The sequence below is a fragment of the Grampus griseus genome (assembly GCF_964374135.1).
Source record: "Grampus griseus genome assembly, chromosome: 19".
NCBI classification, from domain to species: domain Eukaryota; kingdom Metazoa; phylum Chordata; class Mammalia; order Artiodactyla; family Delphinidae; genus Grampus; species Grampus griseus.
In genome coordinates, this window is record NC_139013.1 from 29,196,739 (window position 1) to 29,224,354 (window position 27,616).

The window sequence follows — 27,616 nt, forward strand, 5'->3', positions numbered from 1 at the left end:
CAATATAACCACTGCATTGCTCTGAGGATCCAATGAGAAAACATGATGAAACCCTGCAAAGCACCACGGAAGTGTCAGACAACCAAGTTTCTAGTCTAATGGTCACCTGCCAGCATCTTTAATAAAGAATTTTTCATTGTTTTTGTGCAAAGAAACTAAAGTAAAGAGTATATGTAACGCATCCATAATAACGTGCATTAAAAAAACTAGAATCGTTAAGGGCTAGGCAGTTTTGACTAGAGATGCTTTCTTAGAATTAAGCCTTTAGCTTTAGTCCCAATAAATTACAAGCCCAAAGAGCATATGTTTAGCATTTTACTTTTTTTAAAAAAGGAAAAAGATGCAATAGGATAAAGAGAAGGAGAATTTGCAGGATATTATCATGATATAGGCATCATTTAATAAACTGTGAACTTAAAATGAGGCCTGTTTTAAACCTGATTTTCTTTTCTAAGGTGTATTCAACTAGCTGCCTTAGTTCCCAGACACAAGGCTCAGAGCTCCCCTATCCTGGCTAGAATCAGCTTCTGCAGAGCTTTGCTGAGTAGAGAAGCATGTTGAGGGGAGGAATTACAGCAGATCTGCCCCATTGTACCACCCCCTGGCTAGAACGCAGAGAACCGACAGGCTAAGGAGTGAGAGTTTTCAGGGAGCCAAGGGTTGCTTGCAAGTTATTAATACACAACTGAGGCATCTGACCCGTTAGTGGGTCCCCGGAAGTCCTTTCTCATGCCTGCCTATATTCTCATGAGTTCCGTCACCTGTTTCCAAGTCCACAGAAGTATAAAAGCAGTAAATTGAAGGGCAGAGGGAAGGCTACCAGGAGGGCACATGAGAAACACAGCTGACAGCCACTGAAGAAAGAAGATTGGTTTAAGAAATGCCCATGAGAATTAAAAACCAACAACAACAACAAGAAACTAAAAACAAAAAAGAACACCTATGTCCTTTAATGAGAGCTGAGTCACGCAGTGCAATTCTTACTGAAGACCATGAGTTATTATCAAAGTGCAGTGAGACTCTACCTTTTTTTCAAGATAAGAGGGACAGGTATGGTCCATTTTACAAAGGTTTCCATCACAAATAGTTACTGTTCATTCTTAAAACTTGGCTATCTTGAATAACCTATTCCCCGAGGGTTCCAGATTATCGTGGTTTTTTACTGTAGTTAGATAGTTTTATGGTTAATGTACTGTGGTAAAAATAAATATAGCTTAGCCTAAGCGTCTCCACTGAAAATATGTATGTCATAAAATGACAAATAAAATAGGTCAATAACCAAACCCACAGTAAATAATTCAAGCCCTAAAGTACATAACATTAGAATAAACTAAAACTAGCCCTCTTCAACACTGATGATAAATATATTCAATATGGACTTTTCAAAATGAAAAGTGAAAATCTCCAAAGGTAAATGGGGAGAAAAGAGACATAAAATTACTAATTTATACCCTTTTGATAAAATCTAAATAATCACACACTACACTCATGAGAAGAGGCTGTAGGAGAACAAACCTAGCCTATGCATCTTGGTGAGGATCTAGTAATATTTCACACCATTCTAATTTGATTTCACATCATAATGGCCTAGTAGGTGCTAAATATATTGTTGTTTATCTGAAATACAATTTGCAACTGGTCTGGTTGTCATATAAATAAAAGAAGAGAGATACTGGGAATATCACCAACTTTTCTTGGGGGTGTTTAGTTAGACGTCTAAGACATAAGGAAAGGGAAAGAATTCAAGATTGTAAAGGAAACCACTCCACTGCTGGCTATAAAGTACACATTGATTTTGACTGCATCTGGGGGCAAAAACTGTCGGGTGAAGAAAGTCCCATCCTGGTTATTTTTCAGAGTAGGAGACTGTGGCTAATCTAAAGATACTCCAAATAGCACCAGAAGATGATGAGGACCAAGTCAGAGTCCCCCCGTCACAGCTCGCATGAGTCTTGCTACTAGGTCGTCCTGTTCGGTCGGGCCACAAAAGATGTCCTGATTTGTGGCTTTGGGGAAATAGGGTAGCAGGGTGACCTCCATGGGGCCCCTTGGGGGCAGAGGGAGGTGACAAAGGCTATCATAGCATTAGCAGGCCTCCTCTACCTGCTTCCCTGGTGCTGATGATGTCAGGGTTTTAGTAACCCCGCTGTTTTCGACTTTAATTTACATGGCTATTTGGCTTGAGCATTTTATAGAGTATATGACCATCTGACCCAGCTGAGGCAGGTATACTTGTCTTTAATGTCTACTGGCCTAGTTTATGCATTGCTACGCTATCTACCACTCTGTTATCTCAAAGATAAGATATCAGTAAGCTGTGCAGTTTTTCCCATCGGGTGTGAATTCTAGACAGTATACTGGGCCATGGACGTGGGCATCCTCTAGGTCCCCATCCTTACCCCAGTTTGTGAAAAGCTTAACTCTACTTTCCAGGTCCAAAATTCACATAGCCCACCAAAAGGTAGAGCACCAAGGATATTACCAAATCACTTCATGGCAAGGTTTTAGCTCTCATATAGTTCATAGTCAGAATCTCATGTGTCTATCTCATAAAGACCTGGGTTAAGGATGAATTTTACAAACACTTGTACATGTTCAGTGTATGCCACTGCATCTTTCACTCCACCAATAAACAACATTTTAGGCTGCAACTGACTGGCAAGTAGGGGCAGATTACTCATTGTTTTGTGGCAGATTACTCATGCCATTTTGAAGGAAAATAAAATCCAGGAATTTAGAAACTATAAAGGTAAACTTAGTGAGGCCTCCGAAGGCTATTTAGAGACAGGGCAGAAGAAAGGGGACGTTTTCTTTCCTTTGAGCAGGGGTTGGCAACGACAGCCCATGGGCTAAATTCAGCCTGCAGTCTGTTTTCATAAATGTTATTGGAACACTTTTGTAGAAGTGTCACTGGAACTCAGCCACACCCACTTGTCTACGCCTGCTTTTGCGATGCAATGACAAAATAGTCGCAACAGGCATTGTCTGGCCCACAAAGCCAAAAATACTCATTATCTGGCTCCTTCGGGAAAAAGTGTGCCAAGCCTGCTTTAGAGGCTCTTTCTCTCTGAGAAGGATGGGAACCCCAGGAAAGCTGCCCCAGGAGAGCCCGACCTTCAATGGCCTCTTCTCTGGTCTCCCCGCAGCCCTGAGGCATCCAGATGCTAGTATCAGTGTTATCTGGTAATTGCTCCTACCTAATGGCCTGAAACACATCCCCCTTTCCAGTCATGAGATGCCGAAAGAAGACACAAGAACATGAAATCATCCGAAATGTAGCAGAATCTGTAAGTTTCCCTTCCAGCTCCACACTCACCCCACATTGACTGAGCACCTGGGCCCGCCTCACCTGTGCATTTGACATCAAATGCAGGAAAACCCCCAAGGGGATGATGTTAAAGGATATGTGGGATTTCACCAGAGAACAGTGAGAGGAGGGAAGGCCTTCCCAACAGAAGAGGTCACAGATGCGTAGTTGCTGCACATGCATGACTGAGGTGGCAGTGCATGCCACGATCTACTCCAGGAAAACCAGCTGCTGGAGAGAAGGGTCACAGGCTGGAGCAGTAGAAAACGATGTGAGAGGGGTCCTCTGGTCAGGTGGAGAGCAGCCTTAGGAATGGTGCTGAGAAGCTGAGGAGCATTAGGCAGAAGGTGTCTCTAAAGGATTTAAGCAAGGGGGGTGACAGGATCTGATCTCCATGTTAGGAAGATCACTGACAGCAGGGGCGAGGTAGGTGGGGGGTGGAGGATGTCTATGCTCTCCCATAAGCCACTGTATCCTGCACAGCACAGCCACTCTGAAAGGCCCTAATCACCCTTTTCTTTGCACTCCAAGCAGTTTGACTTTCTTCCCCTGGCATCTCAGAGCACCTTCTGGACAATTGATAAAGTGGTATAATTCCCATCCCCAATCATCGTTTTCTTGACTGCCTCCCAGTTCCAAGCTCCTCCACCTATCTGTAGTGAAGGGCCAATCGTTCATTGTCTTTTTGTTTTGCTTCTAATTTCCAATCTTCTGCAGACCAATATTTTTGTAAAATATAAAATCGTGCACGTAGATATTACGGCAAAGTCAAATCGCCATGTAAGTTTCTAAATGCCTTCTCTTATTATTTGGTATTTATCTTGTCACAGGCTGATAAATGTTTGTGGATTTCTGGTTTCTGGTCCAACACGTAAGGAGCTTAGATGTCACCAACTCCAATATAAAACAAGTAAAAAAATGAACAAACTGAAAAATCAGCCAATCTTGTGAGATGCATAAGGGAAGTGCAGTTACAGGACAAACTTCTGCCCCTAAAGCTGGAGTGAGAGACAGATGAGTACAGAAAATCACAACTCACTAGAGCAGAAACCTCCGTGGGAGCCAATGGCAGGTGGGAGAACCTGAACTGTAATTGCCCAGTTGCTGGAGGCTCAGTGTGGACAACTCTGAAGGCAAAAGTTCCAGGGGGGCCCAGTCACAGGGAGTTCCCACCCTTTTGTGAGTTTCACCTCCAGGAGCTCAACCAGGTCCTCACAGTGAACGTCCAGGAAAAATCCCCTCATGCTTCTGGCAGGGGGAGGGGAAAAGGAAGCATTTTTGAAACGTGCCAGAGCTTTATTAGTAACAAGGTCTGCTCTCAGGAGAAACTATTTTCATAGAGCCTAACCTAACTGACCTGAAGGAAAAGAAATACTCACTTCCAGCTGGCCATAGCCTTCCACAGGGAGGAAGGGAAATATGTAACTGCAGCCCGCTCTAGCCACCCTGTCCTACCTAAGGGGGCGGGAGACTGAGGAGTGCGAAGTTCTGACAAGAGGTGCAGCAGGCTTATTAAAAGACAGAGACCTAATCATGGGTCTCTCTCATTCCTTGCTGGTGGGAACGCAAAACAATACAGCCACTTCTGCAAGACAGTTTGGCGGCTTCTTATAAAACTTAATACTCTTACATATGATCCAACAATAGCACTCCATGGTATTTACCCAAAGGAGATGAAAATTTATATCCACACAAAAACCTGCGTACAGATGTTTACAGCCACTTTATTCGTAACTGCCAAAACTTGGAAGCAACCAAAATACGCTTCATTAGGTAAATGGAAAAACACTGGTATATTCAATGAAATATTATTCAGCACTAAAAAGAAATGAGTTATCAAGCCATGAAAAGACAGAGAGAAACCTTAAAGGCATATCACTAACTAAAAGAAGCCAATCCGAAAAGGCTAAATACTTGATGATTCTAACAGTATGACATGATGGAAAAGGCAAAACTATGGAGACAGTAAGAAGATCAATGGCTGTCAGGGGTTAGTGGAGACGAAAGGATGAATAAGCAAAGCACAGAGGATTTTTAGGGCAGTGAAACTATTCTGTATGATACTCTAATGGGGGATACATGTCATTACACATTTGTCCAAATCCACAGAATATAAAACACCAACAGTAAATCTTAATGTAAACTACGGACTTTGGGTGATGGTGTCAATACAGGTTCATCAACTATAACAAATGCACCACGCTGGTGGGGAATGTTGACCCTTTTGAGCAAGTAAGTCACAACTCCACTTCTTAGCTACTCAGGAATAGCCAGGAGCTACTGTCCACATGTGCTCCAGTCCCCTGATTTGAGGAACAATTCCAACTAGCCCCACCTCAACAGACAGAAAGTCAAGCCAGCCTGAAGCCTTTCTTTTTCTTCCTCCTGTGAACATGGCAGTGCCCTCTGGAGGCATAAACGTTCATTTTTATAGGATTTGAGAGTCGTAAGTTGTCCTCGCAATGTATGTCAACTATATTAAACAAACATGGACAGAAATAACATAAAAAGCTACCTTCAGGATTTATAACCCTCCAGCTAGACTATAAACTCTGTGAGGGAAGGACCATGCCCACTGTGGTCTCTACTCGATGGCCAACACTGTCCAGTACCCAGTACATGCTGAGTAAGGACTTGTGGGTGAATGTTGGAAGAACATGATCCAGATAATGTTACTTACTAATCACTTAAGCATATGTTGTAATCCAAACTCACCAAGTGTCTAAAAACAAAAATATTCTCCAGTGCTTTTTTCTTGGAAATGTTTTGCCCCTCCCTCTCTATCTTTAAATCCCTCTGCACAAATGAAATTGAGTATACTTAATCCATTGAACGGTTTAGGGGACAGCTATAGCCAGGAATATTCTTTCACTTTCCTTCCTTCGTATCCTGAAGCCCATCTTTTTTTAAAAACAAACGCTGCCCAATAATATTGAACGGTTCATCTCAGACTTGCTTTTCATAGGACCATTACAGCTGTATCACATAAGAAAAAAAGGAAAACAACATTTAATAATGAAAGAAAACACATTTTTGGAGAAATGTGCCTTTCAGAGAAATGAAAACAAACGGATATGAAAGAATAGATTGTGTTCCCTGCCTGCTACTAGATTGTGACTTCCAAATCCCCTGGATATTCTACTAGCATCTCACCGTCTACTCGGCCCACACTCTTTTCTCCCATTAGACTTCCTTGTCCTAGGTTCCCTGTCTCAAAACACTACCACCACGAACTAACTGCTGCAGCCTTCTGGACGCCCTTGTTGACAGGCTTTTCCTTTACCCCCATACGTAACCAGTCAGCCACAGGTCCTTTATTTTCTAGCATCTTAGTATCTCCCATCAATCCACCGACAGCTCTCCTTCCCCTGGCTCCCGCAACTATTCTCACCCCTGGACAATTACTTGCAAAAACCACTGAACTAGTCTCTCACCACCAGTCTTGCTGGTCTCCAATGTACTCCCCATGCTGCCACCAAACATGATACCTCCACAACGCAGAGCTGGTCAGGTGAAAGTAAGATGAGGTCCAAGCTGCTCTCTCGAGCGTATAAACCACCCTTTGTAGCCTGGCCCCTGATTACTCTCATCTCTCCTTCTAACCTCCGCACACACCTCTCCTGCTTCTTTCAAACTCCTTGCTGACTCTTGAAGGCACGTGCTCTCCCTTGTCTTTCTTTGCTCCCCCTTCCTTCAAGGCTCAACCCCAATGCCCCTCTCCTCTGGGAAGCCTTCCTTGACTTTGCCCACCCTCCGTCAGGCTTGTGAGGACTCTGCCCCTGGGGTCCCATGGCACCTAGCCTTTCCCTCTCACCGTGCTGTGCTGAAATGGTCTGATTATGCCTCTGTAGCCAAGATAGATGCTAAGCTCCAAGCTCCACAGAGGCAAACACTGCATGCTGTTCACCATTTCACCTCCATGCCTGAGCCCAATGCCCACGTTGTTGAATTCAGGGAACATATTGTATTCATATTTGATTCCCTGGATTTATCACAATGTTAAAAGCCAGCAGGTATGTATAAATAGTAATGAATACATGGAACATTCTATTGGTTAAAATTCAGTTCTGAGATTAACATACTTTAACTTGTTACTTGTACCCATACTGGATGACAAAATGTTTGTATGACATCTACAGATGGCAAGTAGACATTTATTTCTGATGTGTATAGAATAAAATATTATGAAGAATAGGGATGTGATACAACCATCTGCAGATTGAATTTCCAGAACTGGGGACAAGCATCTTCAAGATGGCAGCATTTGCTGTGGAGTCAAAAGATCCTTGTTACCACTTAGAAGCAAGGCATTTCATCTTCCTGGGACTCAATTGCTTCACGTGAAGAACACATCTTCTCCAGCTTCACAAGCCTGCAAGTGGAAGCTGCCTGCTATTTTTGCGCATGGAGTTTGCAAGGTGTTTTGAATAAAAAGACTCCTGGAAAAGAAAATTAAATAGTCTGCTAATGTGCCTTGCAACTGCCACTTCAGTACATTCATACTCACAGTTTAAAAATGGCAGGTAGGTTAAGGTAACTTAGCAATAAGTTGTTCTAAAAACATTTTGTGGAGAAAATATATATAAACGATTAGAGACAAAATTATAAAGTGCCTCATATTTTAAAAGAATATAGAGAGAATACAGCAATCACAGCAGAGTCAGGAAGTCTAGTGGTAACCAACCTATGATTTGCAATATTTGTAAAAAAAATTTTTTTAACTGTCTAAAATAGCACCATTTTTTTTTTTTTTAAAACTGCTAGATAAACAGTATTACAAGATGATTCCACAGTGCTGGCTCATTATACATACTCAGAACTTTTAAGTCGTCCACCTAATGTAGCACTTTCCTAAAACACAATTCATTTTGGCCTCATTGGCAATGGCATATAGTTGGGGGCACTGGAATCTGTATTATTACACATAAAATCCTGAGTATCTTAATTTTGATGTCTTTTATAACCACATTGATCAAATCTATGATTTATATAAATTTAAAGAAACTCTGATAGTCCCTTAGGTGTCTTCCTTTTTCCAGGTTCCTGACTTAAAGGGCCTCAGGCGTATTAGCGCTTCCTAGTTTAGCCTTCTAAAATTGGATGCATACTTAGAAAAGGCTCTCAGCTCTCTTACTACCTTGAACACTTGAAAAGAATGCACAGAAATGCCTGTATTTTCTTAGGGTGCCCAAAATAGTTTCTTAGTAAAGCCATCAGCTCTATGTACCACCTTACAAATGTATTCTTTATGTAACTTGTATCTATATGTGATCTTGCAGTTTTAATTTTGGAGCTCTTCTAAAAGAACTTTAAGTTCTTTTATTTTAAGCCTAAAATAAAACATTTTAAAGTATTATAGTCTTAACAGATTATGCATTTAAGACATCAGAAAGGTACAAAATATCTTATTCCTTATCAAACACAAATGGAGGAAAGTAAGGTGGTTTTTCACATTCACACACACATACTGAGCCTCATAGTCCAAAAGCTACTTCCAAGTCCTAGTTTTAAGAAGAAGAGTATCCATTTGTTTTTCCACTCAAATATACATATTTAAACTCAAATATTACTCTTAAAGCATGCCACATTTCTGGTGAGTTCCTGAAACACAGGACGCTGTTAAGTATACTTTGGGGCAGTCACCTACTATTCTGATGACCAGACCAGATTGCACCTCACTTCCAACAACCACACTGCAGCTCATTTCCCTCCGCTGCTGATGTCCTCCTTCTCTGTGTCACATACATGCTCCTTCCCAATTCAAGCCCACCATTTTCTGTGAGGCCTGCTCCAGCAGTTTCAGCTTTCCTAGTCTCTCTCCTAAATTCCGAAGGTTCTGGATTTCTAGTAACACATAATCATGTTGGACTCTATCTCAGTTTCTTTTTACTTCTCCCCTGTCCCCACCCCCCAATCTAAGAGCCGCAAGAACCCCGCAAAGGGATCAGGGCCTGTATTGCTCTTCTTTACTGTTAGGGTCCCAGTTCCTAGAAGTGCTAGACAGGAGATGCTTCCCTAGCTGCTTCTTGATGAGTGACTACTGGTATTCAAAGATTCTATATGTCCATACTATCTTTTGTCTAGGTCATTTTTAAGGGCAAGGACTATTTTATTATCTTATGTCATTTATATCACTGTGGTCATGACCATATGGGCTAAAGATGAACTATATTTAGAAGAATTGCATGATTGGGGTTCCCCTGGGCCTAGGGCCTCACTCAAAAAGGTTAAAGATTTAAAATATTGACTTTTGTTAGAAGGATTATTGTAACCAGTTAAAGGCATCCAATGTTTCTAAAAACGAAATGGAGCTACGTCTTCAGTAAGAGTTCCAAAGTCAATATATACGGTGGAAAATTAGAATAAAAATTATCCTTGAAAGTACTTTCAGTAAGTCTCTCCCAAAATATAGCATAGACGGTTTCATACATGCCTCTCAGGAAGTATAACAGTATAATTTTCACCAGGGTTGGGAACAGAGCTGTTTCTTCCATTAAGCATCATGTAAAGTGTCAATAGTTGCCTTTTAGGGGCCATGTACTAGAAAAGATACTTATTGTTTTTTATTTCCTTCTTTTCTTCCTAAGTGCATATAGTTGAATTAAATGGACATTAAATGCAATACCGCTGAACACAAATTGTACAGATAATGAATTCATTCTACAAATAAAAACTACAGGCAACATGGTGGTGACAAAAGCTAGAGTCTACCAATTGAAAAACTATTATAATATATCCTTGAACGTCAAGTCTCTCTATCAACACTTGGAAAATACCCCCAAGTAACCTGTCAGCTTTGCAGCATCTTTTCTATAGTGTATGTCTACCTTTATTCCTTTACATAGAAATTGTTTACCCCCCCAAAAAGTAATTTTTTCTCAAAAATATTTCTCTAAAAATAAGAACAAAATCTACGTTGTGGAAAAAATGTTTTTTGATATCTAGCTACAAGTTATTTAAGATAGTCTGCATGTCTTGAAATCATAAACAAATCCTGTTAAAGCAAAAATACCACAAAAATGTAGATGTTCTCTTTGTCTCCCCTTCCATACACACAAAATCAATTCTAGTCTTAAAAAGAAATGCTCTCTGTAATTATCATATGACCCACAATCACACTCCTGGGCATTTATCCCAGGAAAATGAAAACTTACGTTCACACAAAAATCTATACACGAATGTTTACAGCAGTTTTATTCGTAATAGCGAAAAACCAGAAACAACCCTGAAGTCTCAACTGGTAAATGGTTAAACAAACTGTGGGACAACCATACCGTGGGATATTACCCAAACATAAAAAGAACAGACTTGAAATATTCAAGTTCAATCTCCAGAAAATTGTGCTGAGTGAGAAAAGTCAATTCCAAAAGGTTATATACTATATGATTCCATTTATATAACATCCTTGAAAAGAAAAAATTATAGAAATGGAGAACAGCCTAGTGGTTGCTATGGTTAAGGAAGGGGAGCAGGACAGAAGCAGCTATGGATACACAAGGGCAACATGAGGAATCCTTGTGCTGAAGGAACTGTTCTGTATTTTGGCTGTACTGATGCCAATGTCCAGGTTGTGATATGGCACTATATACCATACTATTTGGGGAAACTAGGTAAAGGGTACAAAGGACCTCTCCATTATTTAGTACAACTGCATGTGAAATCTATAATGATCTCAAAATACTAAGTTTAATTAAAAATAAAAAAGAAACACTCTAGCCTAATAAATTTACTTTGCCATATGGAGACCTGAGCTTAAGAATTTATCATAGCACTTTCTTTGTAAAAACTACAGAAGTGGATGAAGTACGAACTGGGTCATTTACAAAACAGTTACTCACAACTGCTTCTTCGAGTGTCATGAGCATCTGTGAATCTCCCCAGTTCCCTCGCTAAGGGCCACCTCTAGTGACACATACCCCTTGACAGTGTTCACACCACAGAAGTCAGAGGCCTGCCTACCACAGAGGAATCCTTCCATTTTCCTACAGCCACCACAAAGGCCACAACAAGGAATTTCCCAATGGCAAGGCAAACGGTCATTATTCAGTCTCCCCAAATGTAAGAACTCTGTGAAAGACTGGATGTCAACATTCTTTACATAACAAATGCTCAAACACGTAACAAATGCTCTGCCAGTTATGATTTTTATCTTGTATCTGAGTTGAGCTAATAGATTTTTTGAGAAGAAAATGTTCTATTCCAGAGGGACTAATATAGAGAATTAAAATATATATAAGGATACCTTTCAAGTCTTTTTTCTCCCATAAATATAATACAGTCACATTAGAAAGTGATTTTAAACCTATTCTAATGATATCAGATTGCCAGAAGAATTGCTAGGTTGGAGAATGTGATTTTTTTTTTTTTTGGAACGCTCTTTTTCAGGTATAAACATTCATTCAATCCAATAAAGTCGTTTTAGGAAAAAAGTCAACATATAAAATTGATTTTATTTTTTCTATACTTTGATTAAAACAGATAGCACTTGGTAATACATTACAACGCTAAGCATGTCAAATAAAATTGGTGATCTAGAAGGGCATAACCTTCTTCTGCATGACAACTGTGGATTTTAAGTGGAAAAATACTGTAATCTATAAATAAGAACATCCAAAACATATTTAAACCACTTGAGCACTTGATTTTTCCATGGCCTTTGCATCTAGACTGAACAGACCACAGGAAATTTCAGACTGACAGCTGAATCTAAAAGAAAAAAGAAATTCATTTAGTTGCCATGATCATTGTCACCACCAGTCCCTAATATCTTCTTATACTTCACCAACCTCACTTAACTTTGCCCTGTTGCTTTATGCTTGGGAGAAAGACAAATCACTAATCAATTATGCACACTAATTTAAAATGCTACCTTTAGGAGGCATTTTGATACCTTAGGAATAGGGGTATTTCCTCTAACTGCTTACTTTTAAACATTTTCGATAACACCTTAGGCAGGATGCACTGAACATTTGCAAACACTTAAAAATGCTACAGTCTACATAGACTATCAAACTGCGCCCCAAAAGTGGCGGTACAATTCTGCAACTGGTTGAGGTCACATGGAAAATAGAATTATATGCTAATTTGTTCCTATATTAAGTTATCATAGAAGGTCATACCAAGCACAGTAAAATGAATTCTGGAAAAAAAATTAACTAAGTAGATTGGTATGTACCGTATCAAAGTAAACTGTTTATCTTAATAGATACAAATACAAGAAAGATTTTTAAAACAGGGGCATTTTTCTTCTTTTCAAAAAAGTAAATGTTTTAACCAACCCCAGGCAATGACTTGCATGATTTAAAAACACTTTATCTAAATAGTTTTTCCTTAAAGGAGAACAAGGGCAAGATTTTTTTTTCCCAAGGGGAGAAAAGAAATGGAAAAGGGCAGAGTATCCAAAAGAGAATAATTTCCTCAGAAAAAGCTTTACTTTATCTACGCATTTATTGAATTTTATTCACGTAAATAGTTCTGCACATGTACTATAAAATGAACAGATAGGTTTAAACTAAATGATGGGGTCAGGAGGTACTTACCATATACATTTATTATTTTACTCCAAAATAAACTACACAACAATATAGATGTTTTCCTTAACGTAGATTTGTATGAAGAAAATACGCTTCATTTAAAAAAACTATTGAGGAAGAAAATCTATATTCATTTTTTTCTGGAGGGCACATCTATAGATAGGCCTTAACCACAGATAAGTTCTAAGGATAAAGTATCAACTTAGAAAACTATAAACCAAATTAATGGTTGAAGAATTCGGGCTACCAGTTTCATATGTGATGATAGTGCAACTTTATATTTCTATTTTCAAAGGTCCTTTATAGAAAAAAGGGAAAAATTGGGGGGAGGGGGTGATGGAGAACTAAAATCTTACATTTGAAACCAAGGGACCAGTATTTTATAAAGCATCCAGCTTATTGCAGGACACAACTAAGAAGAGTAACAGAGATCATCTGTGTCACACCCTCAGGCAAATTCCTGGGAAAAAATAAAACGATAATTTTCTGTTCTAGAGTCTCTCCTATTTTCCATGAAAAGATATGTTTATATTTTTCATTTTATTGCAACATTTCCAATGCAATGCTACAAAAGAACTAGCACTGACAAAGAGCCATCTGAATTTTCTTTAAATCATAACTCATTTTTAATTTCTAAAGGGACTTTACCTATTGCTTTCAATAAAATTTTATTACTATTAGTTATCATAAAATACGTTAGGTTCCCATGGAATACAAGTTAGACATCTTCAAATACTGACTTTTCTACTATATATTATGGGCATTGTCTACCCTATTTTCTCCTTACCAAGTTAGATATGGAGATTCTTAGTCAGGCATAAGATCTTTGGCTTCTTGATGAACTATAAAATAAAGCAATATACTACTTTATTATCATTCTTGTTTGAAGGACCTTATGTATTGGGATCTTAATCCATTAAAAAGTTGAGAATTACATTTGAAAAGGGTGGGCGGAAGTCTGACAAAAATGAAAACATGCAATGATGCCTAAAATATCAGGGCTTAAGTAAATTAATCTTCATTCCCACTGAAAGCAGTCTGATGTCCAGGGACAAGGAATTATTCTACCATAACACACAGCACATTAAATACTACAATAGACCCATTTGAAATGTCTTAAGATAATTATTATGTCATCTACAAATGATTGTATATAGACTTATATTTTAATATTCAATACCAGAGGTTCTAACGCAAAATATGCTGAAATGGTAAATACATTTATTTGGTTCAAGATAAGGGCAAGTAAATCAGTAGCTATTCTATGACTGAAAGTAAGACTCCAAATAAGATCTGAAAAAGAATCGATAAAAGCAAGGGCAAAATATTTGGACCCTGGTTATCACAAACAACACTATCATTCCTGATGGTTTGCATATAAAACTCCTTATCTCCACTAGCTAGTTGAAAAGAATGAAAAGCTTCTTACAACCAGCTAAAAAGAAAGTCTTTACCATGCTCCTTGAAAAAGCTCATTTTCACATTACTCAGGCTTCATTATGCTAAATCAATATTCGTTTAGTCACTGGGGTTATTGACATATTTTAAAATAAAAGTATACCCTTCAGCTACTGCACTCATTACAGGTAATTTGTCTTGTCAGAGAGCAGGGAATATTATCCTAGTCTTTCAGGGGCTGACAGCCCGTGGAAATACCTCCCCATGGTTACAACTGTAAATAATTTTAAGGTAAAATATTGAAAAATCAATGACTGTTTCCTGCAATCTGTCACAAACAAATCAATCATAATCTGTACTGCCAGAGAGTATGATTTGAAGGAGATGGGAGCAGATGTAATTCTTGGCTGGAATCTCTCATTTCAAAATCACTTCACATAATGGTGTCATCATTTAAACACTTAACAGTCAGCGCAACTGCCACTGTAACATCTAGTTGGACAAAACCACAAGGAGGAGGAGGAGAAAATGCCATCACTATTACGTTAACAAACATTTAATTTAAATGGTTACTGCATTAGTAAATTTCAGCCGAAAACAGTTTTACCTGCCCCCTTTCACAGTTTTAAATTAATCAAGGCTGCTTTTCTGTGTACTAATGCTTAATAAATTAGTCCATGTCTAAAGTACGTATTCTTTTTATTTTAAAAGTCCATTATAGAGAACAAAATTTGGAATTAATAAATAAATCATTTGGATTGTAGAATATCCATAATTCTATCTATAAACAAAGACAAAAAATAGTGTCACAGATGTCAAGATTATACTTTTAAAGTAGGTTTAAAGGTCACAGTTGCCCAGATATTAAATTTTATATTTTCCTTCTATTAATAAATATTACATTTCAACTTTGTAATACTGTAGCACATTTTAGAATGACCAGCAAGACCTAGTCAATTCAAAAATACCCTTGCATTCCATACACAAGCTACACCATAGATTGATATTTTAAACGCTAGAGTAATAACCCAAGTATATGAAGTGTAAAAGTTGGTCAAGGACATAATATTGAATTGTTCTGCAAATGTAAACTGCCTTCCAAGTAATCACTTTTATATCATTTTTTTTCTAGGCTACATGCTAATAGCTCCTCAGCTGCTTCCAACCTCTACCTAGGCAAGAATAAAAGAATCTGAGATTAGTATATTTCCTCTTCCCGTTGTATTAACCAAAAACATCATATGATTTAAAGATTAAAGAGTCCCCTTCTTGAAGGTTTTTGTTTTTAAATGTATACTAGCTCTTTAATAGAAGAAATTGATTTTATCTACTACTGTTGCTTACCAATTTCCCAATTATATAATTAGACATCATAAAGCCCTTTATTATTACATTAATATCCCTCCATAGATATAGTTCAGGGAGTATTTTTGATGACTAGAAAAGTATATCATTTTTCTTAAAAAGGAAAAAAAATGATATAAATACCATTACACAATTTAAGCCTTTATAAACATTCTTAGACATAGCGATTGATAATTTATAAAGGGGTTTGACTCTGTTTTTAATTTAACTTGCATGGGCAATGTAGCAACATAGCATGAAAAGATGGAAGATTTTCTTATTGACACAGATTTTTCATTTTTGTTGTTCAAGAATCTTAGATTCATTCTGTAACACCAGCATTAGGTTTCTGAAACTGGAAAAGCATGTGGGGAAATGATCAAAGATCTCGTCCAGAATAAAACAGAGTCCTCCATTCCATGTGAATCCCTGCAACAGCTGCAAAGAAAGCAACAAGCCAACCTAGTGAGAGGAAACGGAAAGTATTACCCATAGCCTAGGATTACACAAAAAATGGAAAGGGACCTAAAGCTGGCAACTAGGGAAGGAACCCGTGTGTGGGAGCTCCTGGCCTCCAGTGCGCTAGAGCAGCCCAGGCTGGGCCTGGTGAGCTCTTTGGCAGAGCCCTGGAACCAGTTGTCAACCAGCAAGTCTCCCACTCAGAGCTGGGTGGTGGCTGGCAGCAAACCACCCTGCCGAGAGCACGTTCCCCCAGAGAAGGCAACAAAGCCAGAGAGGTAAATGAGGACAGCTAAGCAACGCGCTCAATGCCTGCACATCAACCACATGCTAAAATGACATCTACTAGAACGGGGTAGGCCACCATCACAGATCTAATTCTCAGAAAGAAGCTATTTTAAGGGTGCTGAGTATGCCTAGATGAGATTTCTCAGCTCTCCCAACATAGCCTATTACCCCAGGAGGAGGAGCTCGAAAACTCAGCACAGGAAAATCAGATTGTTTCCATACCCCAAATTTAAAGAAATTGCTCTCTACTAGATAAAGTTCTTATATGTAATAAAGGCACAGGATTACAGAGGAAAGTATTCTTTTAAAAGAGATAATATTACCTCCCTATCTTCAGAATCTCCTTCTTCCAATAGCCAGTACAGTAGCTCCATTATGGACTGTAGATTCTTAAAGAGAAAAACAGCAAGAGTTAGCTTCATCTTTCCTACCAGTTCGTTCCTTCATTGAATTACAATTTAATTACCAATACTTCAATTGATTTTATTCCTGAATGACAGATATAGTTCTCAAAAAGCATACTCTAGCCATTTCCACTAGAGAACATTTAGTATAACCTTCTCAATTAATCAACCATAACCTATTACTGTTGAAAGGACATGCTTTCTTCATATTTTCAAGAGTGGGGAACCCCCCCTCACACCACCTATTTTATATAAAAGAAGTATCGGTTTTAATACATTTGAATACCATTAATATATAAGAAATAAACATGAATCTTCATAATAAATTTTGGCTAATTACAGATATAAAACTCAACCAATTTGCATATATGTTTAGATTTTTCCTATATTCATCCTTAGGAGGGAAGAAAAATCTAATCCTCCTGTCTTATAAATTCAACAAGTTTACCTGTGGTTAAAAAAACAAAAACTAAGCTTAAAGGCAAACAAAGAGGAATCAGACTGCTCACTGTTTAACATTTTCTTCATATTTGTGTGTTTCCTAAGTGACTGTAATGCTTCAGCTCTTGGTCATACATGAAGCCCCATAACGCCCAATCAGTGATAGAAGAACACAAGTGTGTTATTTAAAAACAATTATATAACATTAAAAATCACTTTAATACCTTTGAAAGTATCCACAGAGAAGCACTTATTCTACTGCAGGCTGTACTAGAGTTGCCTTCTGTAGAATTAGCTTTTTTTTTTTGGTCATTCAACCATCTTTTTTACTTAAGAAAATATTCTCTATCACTAAATCCAGTACTTGCTCTCCCCACTAGGCAACGCAAATATTCTGCACAGTATTTTTTTTTTCTCATAGCTTTTCTCATCTGCTTGTATTCAGCATCCCCTATTTTGATGAGAAGTGACAAGTTTTGTGCACACCTGTATATCCTTTGTCTTTTTAAAAGAGTTTAGTACCCATGACTAGGGCTGATACTCCCTCTAAGTTTATTCTTAAAAGAACTGGGGTAATGAAAATAATCAAAAACTGTAATTTGATATAAACATTATTTCCTTTAAATAATAATCCTATTTCTATAACATATCGTAACTTTAGTCTTGATTTTTACAAAAAGCACTGAGCTCCAAAGTTTCACTATCCGACGATAACATTAAAAAATAAATGCATTTTAAGTGCATTTCCATGAATCAAAAATTTTCCTACTTACCAATGCATTGGTAAAATTTTAATAATCAAAGGCCTCAAGTGACATTCTCTACATTCTGTACTTAGACCATCCCCATTTCCAATACAAATACTTTGGTAAAACAAACGCTAATGCTATTTTGGGTTTACTCCACACACAAGCACAACTGTGCAGACACTCACTTGCAGATGAGCCTGGGGATGCACAAGGACAAATTTCAGTCAACATTTGGAGGAACCCCATGGTTCAGAAGTGAGCTTAGCTGAAAACATCCAAATGTATTACGGAAACATCATACTTAAAACCTGCACAGAAAATGGAAACGATTCTGTTTAAGGAAACACAGAAGTCTGGTTAAATACTTTAGGGATATTAGATATGAATATCTAATCTAATTTTCTCCAAGGTATCACTCTATATTATCTCAAATAAACAACTAAAGACTGTATCAAGGTGTGGAATATCATTAGCCTGAGAAAAGGCTAGAAAAATGGATTACATAAATGACAACTGCAGGAGAAAATTATATTCTATTCTCTTGAACAAATGTTAAGTGCATCCTTACTCATAAAGATTTAAACTTTAACTACATTTGAATATACTGGTTTTCAATTTTGAAGCATCTAAGTTAATTTGCCAAGCTAAATTGGTGCTCAGGTATACTCTAGCTATAAAATACTGCAGATTTATGCAGAAATAAGTCATGGGTATCACACTCCAGAGTAGTGCTAAACCAGAAAGCAAACCAGAGTCATTACTGAACAAGAAAAAAATAATTCCAAGATTTTACATCTTCTTAGAGTGGTATCAGCTGCTATTCTATTAAGGACAATTATTCTCTATAAAACAGCTAACATTTATACCGAAAAGATGTTAAACTACAGGAGCCAACACAATGTAGACGCTGAAGGGAAATACACAAAGATATTGAGATATTACCACACAAAATAGGCTGTGCTATCTCAGAGGTAAAACACTGTTCCAAAATATGATCCTGTTTTCATAATCTGTTTTAAAGAACATGTTTAATTCACTCAGGATTACACGATCTCATTTACTTGCACATTATCAACTGAAGAACACTGACATTTTCCACAAGATTTCTATACTGTAAAAATATATTATTATATATTAATATAGTAATAATTACTTGGTGTTACTTATTAAAACAGATGACAGGTAATTAGCTCATATTCCTATTTCATTTCTTTTAACACAGCATATCAAATTTGAAAATAATGTATGGATAATAGCATTGGGATGCTGATCTTAGCTGCCAGAAAAGAAATTTTTGAAGGGGAGTTGGGGGATAAGTAAAGCAATTATGTCAAAATTAATGCTCTTGTTTTAGTTTCAGCAAACAAATCTACATAAGTCATTCTCTGATTTTAGTTTACCATGTAATGCTCGGCTGCTCATTATCCTTGGAGTCACGAATGAGCTGTGATTCTACACCTGGCCTCTCCGATCATAACGCCTATGGCCTCCTCCACTTTCATTTCCTCTTTCTACAATGAGTTTTAATATTAAAGAAAAACACTCACACATCTTACATATACACTGATGGACAGCCAGCTTCCAGGAAATCATGGGCTACAAAGAGAGGGGGGAAATCTTAATGCAATACTTATGTTGAAGGGTATTAGGTGCTGGGTAAGCCGAGGGGTAATATAATCAGCAGCATCCGTCCTGCTATTGTTGTGGCATTTGGTATTCAGAGATTTGAAGTAAAGGACAGTAATACTATTCTAGTGGTCATCCAGGTTATGATTCAGATCCTTAAACTAATAAGAGTCTAAATGCACTATCTTCACTTGCTCATCAATTCAAGTTTACAGAACCACATTTTGGAAGAAATGAAACAGTTTTCTTCTACGTCTGGAAATAAAAACAAGACATTCCATAAAAAATGTAGTTAAGTACCTGACAATAAGAAAAAAGAAATTGTTTTAGATCATTAAAACATTCTAGGAGACTGTCTTCTAAAAAAAGTGAAGGGACACAAATTTCTTATATATTTACCTTTTCATTACAATCCTGTTTCTGCACATTAAGCACGCCTTCCTCTACATATTTTTACTGAACACTAATAAACGTTTGCTTAATAATATACTATGCTATTTATGCTTTTCTTTCTAAATCAGGAACCATTACTCCACAAAGATGGAAGCACAAAAGAAGTCGACAAAGGCATTGCCAAAAAGCCACAAGTAGTATTAATACATGCCAGAACACTTAACATTGAACTATCATTTCTGTCTAAAACTTCTGCTGCCAGAGTGCTGGAAGCTCAAAGACAGGTTTCTATGCAATTAAATTCTCCAAAAGCAAAACTGTACAGAAATATGCCGCCCTTCTTATGTCACCATTTTATAGACAACATTTTCTCCAGATCTTAATTAAGATAACGATGCACACCTGTGTCAACATTCTCTGGCAAGACAGCCTTATCAATCATAATCCTTTAAGTACACTCCAAAACTGCAAAGCGATATGACAGAAGCAATCTGTTGCCTTTCCTAGCGTCAGTGTTGTGTCTCTCCCACAAGAATGATGAGATCTTTAAAATACAGCAGATCTCCTTTTATGAGTCTTTAAAGTTTTAACTGTAAACAGTTATTACACTAAATAAACAGGAATAACCTCTTTTGCACTTGATTTAAACAATGACAACTGTACAGCCAAAACTCGAAGAGCAAGCTCCACGACCATGTCTTAACAATACAATTGTGGATCTTATTTTAAAGCTCTAAATTTTAAGAGTTATGCCTAACAGGATCCGTGCAGACATGACAAACCAATAAACTCTTAGGAAGTTTTAAAATTAGAATTTTTTTTAAAGTCCTTCATTAAGAACAATCAGGGAATACCTATCCCTAGTGTAAGTTAAAATGTTCGGAAAGATACAAATGCAACAGTAAGCCAAAAACAAAAGGAGTCGTCTTGGTAACCTGGAACCAGAGGGAGTTAGCTCCCACCTCTGCTGGGGGAGAAAGCTTCAGTGACAAGAGACGAGTTAAACTACTGCTAAAAGCACGCAGGCTCCCAAACGGCAAAGCTGATGAATAAAGGAGGAAAAGGGGCGGGGGCGGGGTGGAGAGAAGGGAACGTATCCTTATCGTCACTGCTACCAAGACTAAAAGTTAAAACCTCCGGTTTACCAGCAAAAACGTGAAAGCTTTCACATGAAAACGGAGAAAACCCGCCAGATGTTATCTGAATCCCGTCTGCACGCTAATGATCAGCTCTTCCCTTTCACATATTAACACGAGTCTATCTCAGACGCCGGGCGGCCGTGGCCAGCCGAGGATCAGAGCCATCAATGTGCAAATAAACCAGAAAATAGAGACATCCTTAAGAAATGAGTCTCAAATTTGACGTAGAGCGGAGGTGACAACCACAGCAACAGAACCATAAACTCCATAAATTCTAAATGCCTCAATATCTTGCAGGATTCTCTACAGTCCGTGCACCAAAAAGAAGACAGTAGAAAGAAACGAAGTGGGGGGGGAGGGGGGTTTGGTAAGTATAGTGTGTCTGTGGGGGGGGGTTGCTTAGCTGCCCAGAGTTACATGATGATGTAACGAGAATGTGTGGACAGACTCAGATTTTCGGTGGCACAAACCTCCACGGTTCCATTTCAGAAATCTCGGACGAGAGCCCAGAGGGTGAAGCCGCCGCGCGTGGATGGAGGGGACACGCCCACGCCCGCCCGCCCGGGGACCGTCACACCAGGAGAAGCCCGCCCAACTTTCACGCGGCCCATGCCCACGGAGGCGCGCGGGGCACCGTCGCGTCCGTCCGGTCCACGAGGGGACGCGGACGCGGCTCGAGAGGCAGGAAGCCCGGCCGCAACGGGGCGGGTGCGCGGTGGCATGGAGGACCCGGGGCTCACCTCTCCTCCACGGCGCGGGCGCGCGAGCCGCGGACGCTCCCTCGTGGCTGGCGCGAGCCCCCGGCGGGCGGCGCGCGCGGGCCGCTACAGACCTTTAGCGCGAAGGGCTGCGGCGGCGGCGGCGGGCGGAGCCGGTGGCGGGCGGAGCCGGGGGGCGGGCGCTGGGGAGCTGAGGGGCAGCGAGAGGCGGGAGCGATGCCAGCAGGGCGGGGACGCTTCGGGGCACTCCCCGCGACCACCTGGGCGTTGTCCGAGCCCCAGAAGACATTGCCCCTTGGCTGCCTGCGAGGCCACCACTGGCCGGCTCCGCACGCCAGGCCGCTCAGCCTCGCCTCAGTCTCGGCCGGCTTGCTGCCACCTCAGCCTGGCTGTTCCCGCCACCGCCGCCGCCGGCTTCCCGTCTCCATGACAATAGCGCGCCGTCGCCCCGCCCAGCCCCGCCCTCTCGGCGCCGTTACTCTGAGGAAAGCGGGCTCACGTAGCCGAAGGGCGGAGCCAATAGAGGCCAGCGTCCAATTAGAGGTGAAAGCAGGGAGGGATGGGGCCGGGAGGCTAGAGCGGTTGTAGGAGGACCTCCGCCTGAGGGGCGGAGTCTGGAGGGAACTGACGGAGGGGAGGAGTCAGCGCGCGTGCGTGAAGTCGCGCTGCGGAGAGTGTGCCGTTGTGGAGAGTGGGCTTGGGTGCAGGGGTTGGAGCTCAGGAAGTAAAAGTGTATCTCTCCCGTCAGAGTCATTGAGGGAAACTCTGTGTATAGGCATACTTCGGCTTCCGTGTGACCTCATTATAAAAGGCCACAAAGTCCCCGATCTACTGGGCCCCAGCGGAGTGCCCAACACTGTGCCAGCCCCTGTCCTGGTTCACCAGCGCCCCTGTCTGTCCCACAGTTCGAGTGCTTCTGTGGCTTGTGGCGGCGCGGTGTGGAGAGACAGGCAAAGGGTCTGTTTTGTATTCTAAATGTGTGGCCTTCGTGGGCAAGGGCTCGGCTGTGACTCGGTTGTGTGTGTTTGCCTTGCCAGCGCCTCGCTGAACAAATGGTTGGGTTGGTTACTGCTCCGCAATGTTAGCAGTGGAGCGTGGGCGGATGCGAGAGTGGGTGCGAAGGGGAAGAGGACCCGCACTCTCCACCACCACCGGCCTGGCGGGGCGGGCTGCGGATAATGCAGAGCCCCGAGAAAGAGGCAGCCAGGCATTGCGGGAGGAGGTGTAGTGGAGTCCGACGACCTACTCCGGTGTAGCTGCTTCTCCGTCTGGCAGCTCTTGCCCACTACCTCTCTAGAGAAAGGCTACCCCCGTAGTACTGGGTCCCCAGTGCCTCCTCCCTCGCCGTCTGGCGGGGAGTTGGTGGAAGGGAGGCCGGGCCGGAGACGTGCAGATGTCCAAGGCCTGTCTCTCGCCCACCTGCTGCTGCTGGCGGAGAGGGACAGTCACCCCGGACTCCCTGCGCCCTGGACGCTGGCATCCATCCGGCTCTCTCGGGGGCCTTCATTCCGGGTATCCATCTCGCTCTCGGGTCCCCTAGCTTGGGGGAGAAGCCAGGGGCGGGTGGGCGGCGATCTGCCTTGGAGTTCAGCCTTCTGGCGAACGAGAAATCCGCTAACTCCGCGATTTACTGCGGCGTACAGAAAGCAGAGCTTTCGCTGGCGCGCGGTCCGAGGCCTCGTTCCCTTTGTGCGTCGAAGCGGCGGGACCGGCCATCAGGGCCCGCCTTGTGTCGGAACCGCCGCTCCACCCCGACTTAGCAGGGGAGGAAAGTTGGAAGAGATCGGCGCGCCTGGGATGTGTTTGTCATCCTGGGGCCGGCGCTCAAGAGTCTGAGAGAGAGAGAGAGGGAGAGACCTAGGAGGGGAGGGGGGAAATAAGAGGAGGGGGGAGAGGAGTGCCGCGGAGGAGAGGCGGGCGCTAGGGAGGGGCGAGGGGAGCGCCAGCGAGCGGGAGAGGGAGCCGGGGAGGAAGAGGGAGAGGGCGAGGCGCGCCTGGCGGCCGGGTTGGCTGCGGCCGCCCAGAGGCTCCTGCCAGTCCTCCCACCGACTACACCCCGCGAAGGAGGAGCTTCAGGCGCGCACAAGGCGTCAGAATCCTCAATTTCCAACTTAGCATCTTGGCAGGACCTTTGCGAAGCCAAAAGCAGAGCCCCCCAGTGCAAAGAGCGAGGGGGAAAAAGAGAAAGCAGCAAGGGAGGGGGGGGGGAAACCCTGCCGGGGCGAGCGAGGCGCGCAGAGGAGCGGGCTCGGCGGCCGCAGCCGGAGGCGCGCGGGAAGTCAGCGAGGAGGAGCCGCGGGCCGGAGCCCGGGAGCCGGGGCCCGAGGAGCGGCGGCCCGGGGCAGCCGGAGACCAGGTGCCCGCCCGCACGCCCTCGCAGGGCGCCGCCCGGCTCGTTGGCGGCCGCGGCGCGGAGCGCCCCATGCCCGTGCGTGGCCATGTCCTACCCGCAGGGCTACTTGTACCAGCCGTCCGCCTCGCTGGCGCTCTACTCGTGCCCGGCGTACAGCACCAGCGTCATCTCGGGGCCCCGCACGGATGAGCTCGGGCGCTCGTCGTCGGGCTCCGCGTTCTCGCCCTACGCCGGCTCCACCGCCTTCACGGCGCCCTCGCCGGGCTACAACTCGCACCTCCAGTACGGCGCCGACCCCGCGGCGGCGGCAGCCGCCGCCTTCTCTTCGTACGTGGTGAGTGAGCTGGAGCCGGGGCGGGCGAGGGCAGCTGCGGCAGCTTGGGGCGATCGGGGGCTGCGGGGGACACGGGCCTCGGCTCCACCGCGGGCCGACCCTGCCAAGCCTCGCGGACCCTGCAACCTTGGGCGATTGTCTCCCTCGGCTTCGCCCGGGCCTCGGGTTCAGGAGTTGCTCGGAGAGAAGAGCCGCGTCTTGCTCGGATCGCTGAGTTGGCGAAAGGGTTTTTTGGGGAGAGGTCGCTGCGATTAAAGAGCAGCAAACGTGAGCTCCAGGCCGCCCTGCACATTTTACTTTCTTTCTTTCTTTTTTTTTTTTTTTTTGGTTTTGCCATTTGGAGAAAGTAGTTCAAAAGAAATAGACCCGAAATCTGAACAGAAGCGTGCTAAGTCTGTGTAAATGTGTTTGGCCTCGCCTTTAATTAGTCCTCCAAAATGTTGCAAATCCGTAATCCTATCTTTGCAATCCGATTTGGAGGTATTAAATTTCTGAAAAGTCGGGCGAGCTGCGGTGCATCCGGGATTTTTCGGCCGGGTGCACTTTCTGGAAAAGCGCCTTGGCTTCGGTTTGGGGTAACACTTTTGGAGGGGTGGGAGTGCCGAGGCAAGGCTTAGCTTTTCGTTTGCCTTTCTCTGTGGGGAAAAAATGTCCTTGATTTCCTTTGCTCACCACCCTTGCTCCCAACGCGCAACCACTCGGTTGCGGAGCGCAGAGTCGCCGCCGCTGCCCAGGCCTCTCTCTGGGTAGAGGGCCCGGCCGCCGTGGCCGGATCTGCGCACGGAGGGAGGACGTTCCTGGGCCTCCCAGGGGCCAGGGAAGCCAGGACGGCTCCAAGCGCCCCCAAGGACTCAGGAGTTGGCGCCCCCGCTTCCTTATGAGGAGGAAGAGGAGTTGCCCCAGGGTCTGAGCTCTCCAGCCCTACCCCAGGGAAAGCCTGAGTGCGGGCCTCGCAGCCCGAAGACCCCTGGGCGCAGGGAAAGTGTCTTTCAGTCGCCCAGGTGGCACTGGGGACCACGGCCCACTCTCACTTTCTCTCTGCCCCTTCCCTGCAGGGCTCTCCCTACGACCATACACCCGGCATGGCAGGCTCCTTGGGGTACCACCCGTACGCAGCACCCCTGGGCTCGTACCCCTACGGGGACCCCGCGTACCGGAAGAACGCCACGCGAGATGCCACTGCTACACTGAAGGCCTGGCTCAACGAGCACCGCAAGAACCCCTACCCCACCAAGGGCGAGAAGATCATGCTGGCCATCATCACCAAGATGACCCTCACCCAGGTGTCCACCTGGTTCGCTAATGCGCGCCGGCGCCTCAAGAAGGAGAACAAGATGACGTGGACGCCGCGGAACCGCAGCGAGGACGAGGAGGAGGAGGAGAACATTGATCTGGAGAAGAACGACGAGGATGAGCCCCAGAAGCCCGAGGACAAGGGCGACCCCGAGGGCCCCGATGCAGGTTGGTGGACGCGGGAAAGGGTGCGTTAAGCAAAAGGGGGACTGGAGAGGGGGCGCACAGGGCCTGGAGGTTGAGGGCAGGGGTCTTTGCCTTTGCGGGCGGGGACCTGGGCCCCGCCGCGCGGCCTCCGCGCCTCTGACCGCCTGGGTTTCGCCCGCAGGAGGAGCAGAGCAGAAGGCGGCTTCAGGCTTTGAACGGCTGCAGGGGCCGCCCACCCCCGCCGGCAAAGAGACCGAGGGTAGCCTCAGCGACTCGGATTTTAAAGAGCCGCCATCCGAGGGCCGCCTCGACGCGCTGCCCGGGCCCCCCCGCGCCGGCGGGCCCTCCCCGGCCGGGCCTGCGGCAGCTCGGCTGGCCGAAGACCCGGCCCCTCACTACTCCTCGGGCGCGCCGGCTCCGGGCCCACACCCAGCCGCGGGAGAGCTGCCCCCCGGTCCCGGAGGGCCCTCGGTCATACACTCGCCGCCACCGCCACCGCCTCAGGCGGTGCTCGCCAAGCCCAAACTGTGGTCTCTGGCGGAGATCGCCACATCCTCGGACAAGGTCAAGGACGGGGGCGGCGGGAGCGAGGGCTCTCCGTGCCCACCGTGCCCCGGGCCCGTAGCCGGGCAAGCCCTAGGAGGCAACCGCGCGTCACCAGCACCGGCGCCATCGCGCTCGCCCTCGGCTCAGTGTCCCTTTCCAGGCGGGACAGTGCTGTCCCGGCCTCTCTACTACACGGCGCCCTTCTATCCTGGCTACACGAACTATGGCTCCTTCGGACACCTTCACGGCCACCCGGGGCCCGGGCCAGGCCCTACAACGGGTCCGAGCTCGCATTTCAATGGATTAAACCAGACCGTGTTGAACCGAGCGGACGCTTTGGCTAAAGACCCGAAAATGTTGCGGAGCCAGTCCCAGCTAGACCTGTGCAAAGACTCTCCCTATGAATTGAAGAAAGGTATGTCCGACATTTAACGCGGGCTGCGTCGGTCCTGGACTTTCCTAATTTATTAAAAAAAAATGGCCTTGGCAGTTATTTTTCCATCAACATGAGAGAAAAACAAAACTACCCCTCCTACTAAAAAGTTTATAGTTCCTGGAGATGGATGACATAAAAATGTAAACATCTCCACACACAAACAAAAATGTCTTAACCAACTGAAAAGAAAAATTTAAAAAAGGATTTGTATTAAATCTTATTCTGTATATTTAATGTAGCATTTTTGTATTTAAATTGATAACTCAATATCTTTGAAGTAAATTATGAAATTAAGACACCTGTACAGGCATTTAATGTTTTTTTGTAATATAACTATATACATTTGTGTTTCCCCCAGAACTGTTTCATAGTTTAAAAATACAAGTTTAATTTAATTTTTTACACCTATTGATTTTTCTGGGTATGAGCTGAAGTATTATTACAGAAAGGGAACAGGTTATACTCTTAGATTTAAAAAGTAAAAGAAACTGCAGCCGCCTTTGTAAAATGCAAAATATTTAATTAAAAGAGATTTTAACATAATCAGAGCCACTCATTACTTTTTAGAAGCCACAGTAAACTGTCCATCGCCCTGGACAAAAGGTGCAAACTGCAACTTTTTTTCGAAGTGGGGAATGAAAGGTTCCACCGAACCTAGTGTGCCAGCGGGAAACTGTAATTAGGCTTCGAGCCCCGGGGAACCTGGC

General features: G+C 43.4%; 1 protein-coding gene and 1 long non-coding RNA gene across 4 annotated transcripts; one reads left to right on the top strand and one right to left on the bottom strand.

Annotated features, from left to right (window-relative positions):
- Window positions 1–7,466: 7,466 nt before the first annotated feature.
- Window positions 7,467–21,992, bottom strand: LOC309837467. 3 transcript variants are annotated; one of them, XR_014298252.1, is made up of 5 exons: window positions 21,822–21,992; window positions 18,109–18,231; window positions 16,653–16,718; window positions 13,628–13,682; window positions 10,962–12,013 (listed from the first exon to the last, which is right to left on the bottom strand). It is a non-coding gene; the product is annotated as an uncharacterized lncRNA (long non-coding RNA). The 3 variants fall into 3 exon arrangements; XR_014298253.1 differs by lacking the exon at window positions 21,822–21,992 and adding an exon at window positions 19,471–19,521; XR_014298251.1 differs by lacking the exons at window positions 10,962–12,013; window positions 13,628–13,682 and adding an exon at window positions 7,467–7,746.
- A 2,172-nt stretch (window positions 21,993–24,164) lies between these two features.
- Window positions 24,165–27,411, top strand: IRX5 (iroquois homeobox 5). The gene is made up of 3 exons (XM_082676703.1): window positions 24,165–24,487; window positions 25,543–25,948; window positions 26,109–27,411. The coding sequence occupies exons 1-3, from the start codon at window positions 24,239–24,241 to the stop codon at window positions 26,903–26,905; spliced, it is 1,452 nt and encodes a 483-aa protein (XP_082532829.1). The 5' UTR covers window positions 24,165–24,238; the 3' UTR covers window positions 26,906–27,411.
- Window positions 27,412–27,616: the final 205 nt, after the last annotated feature.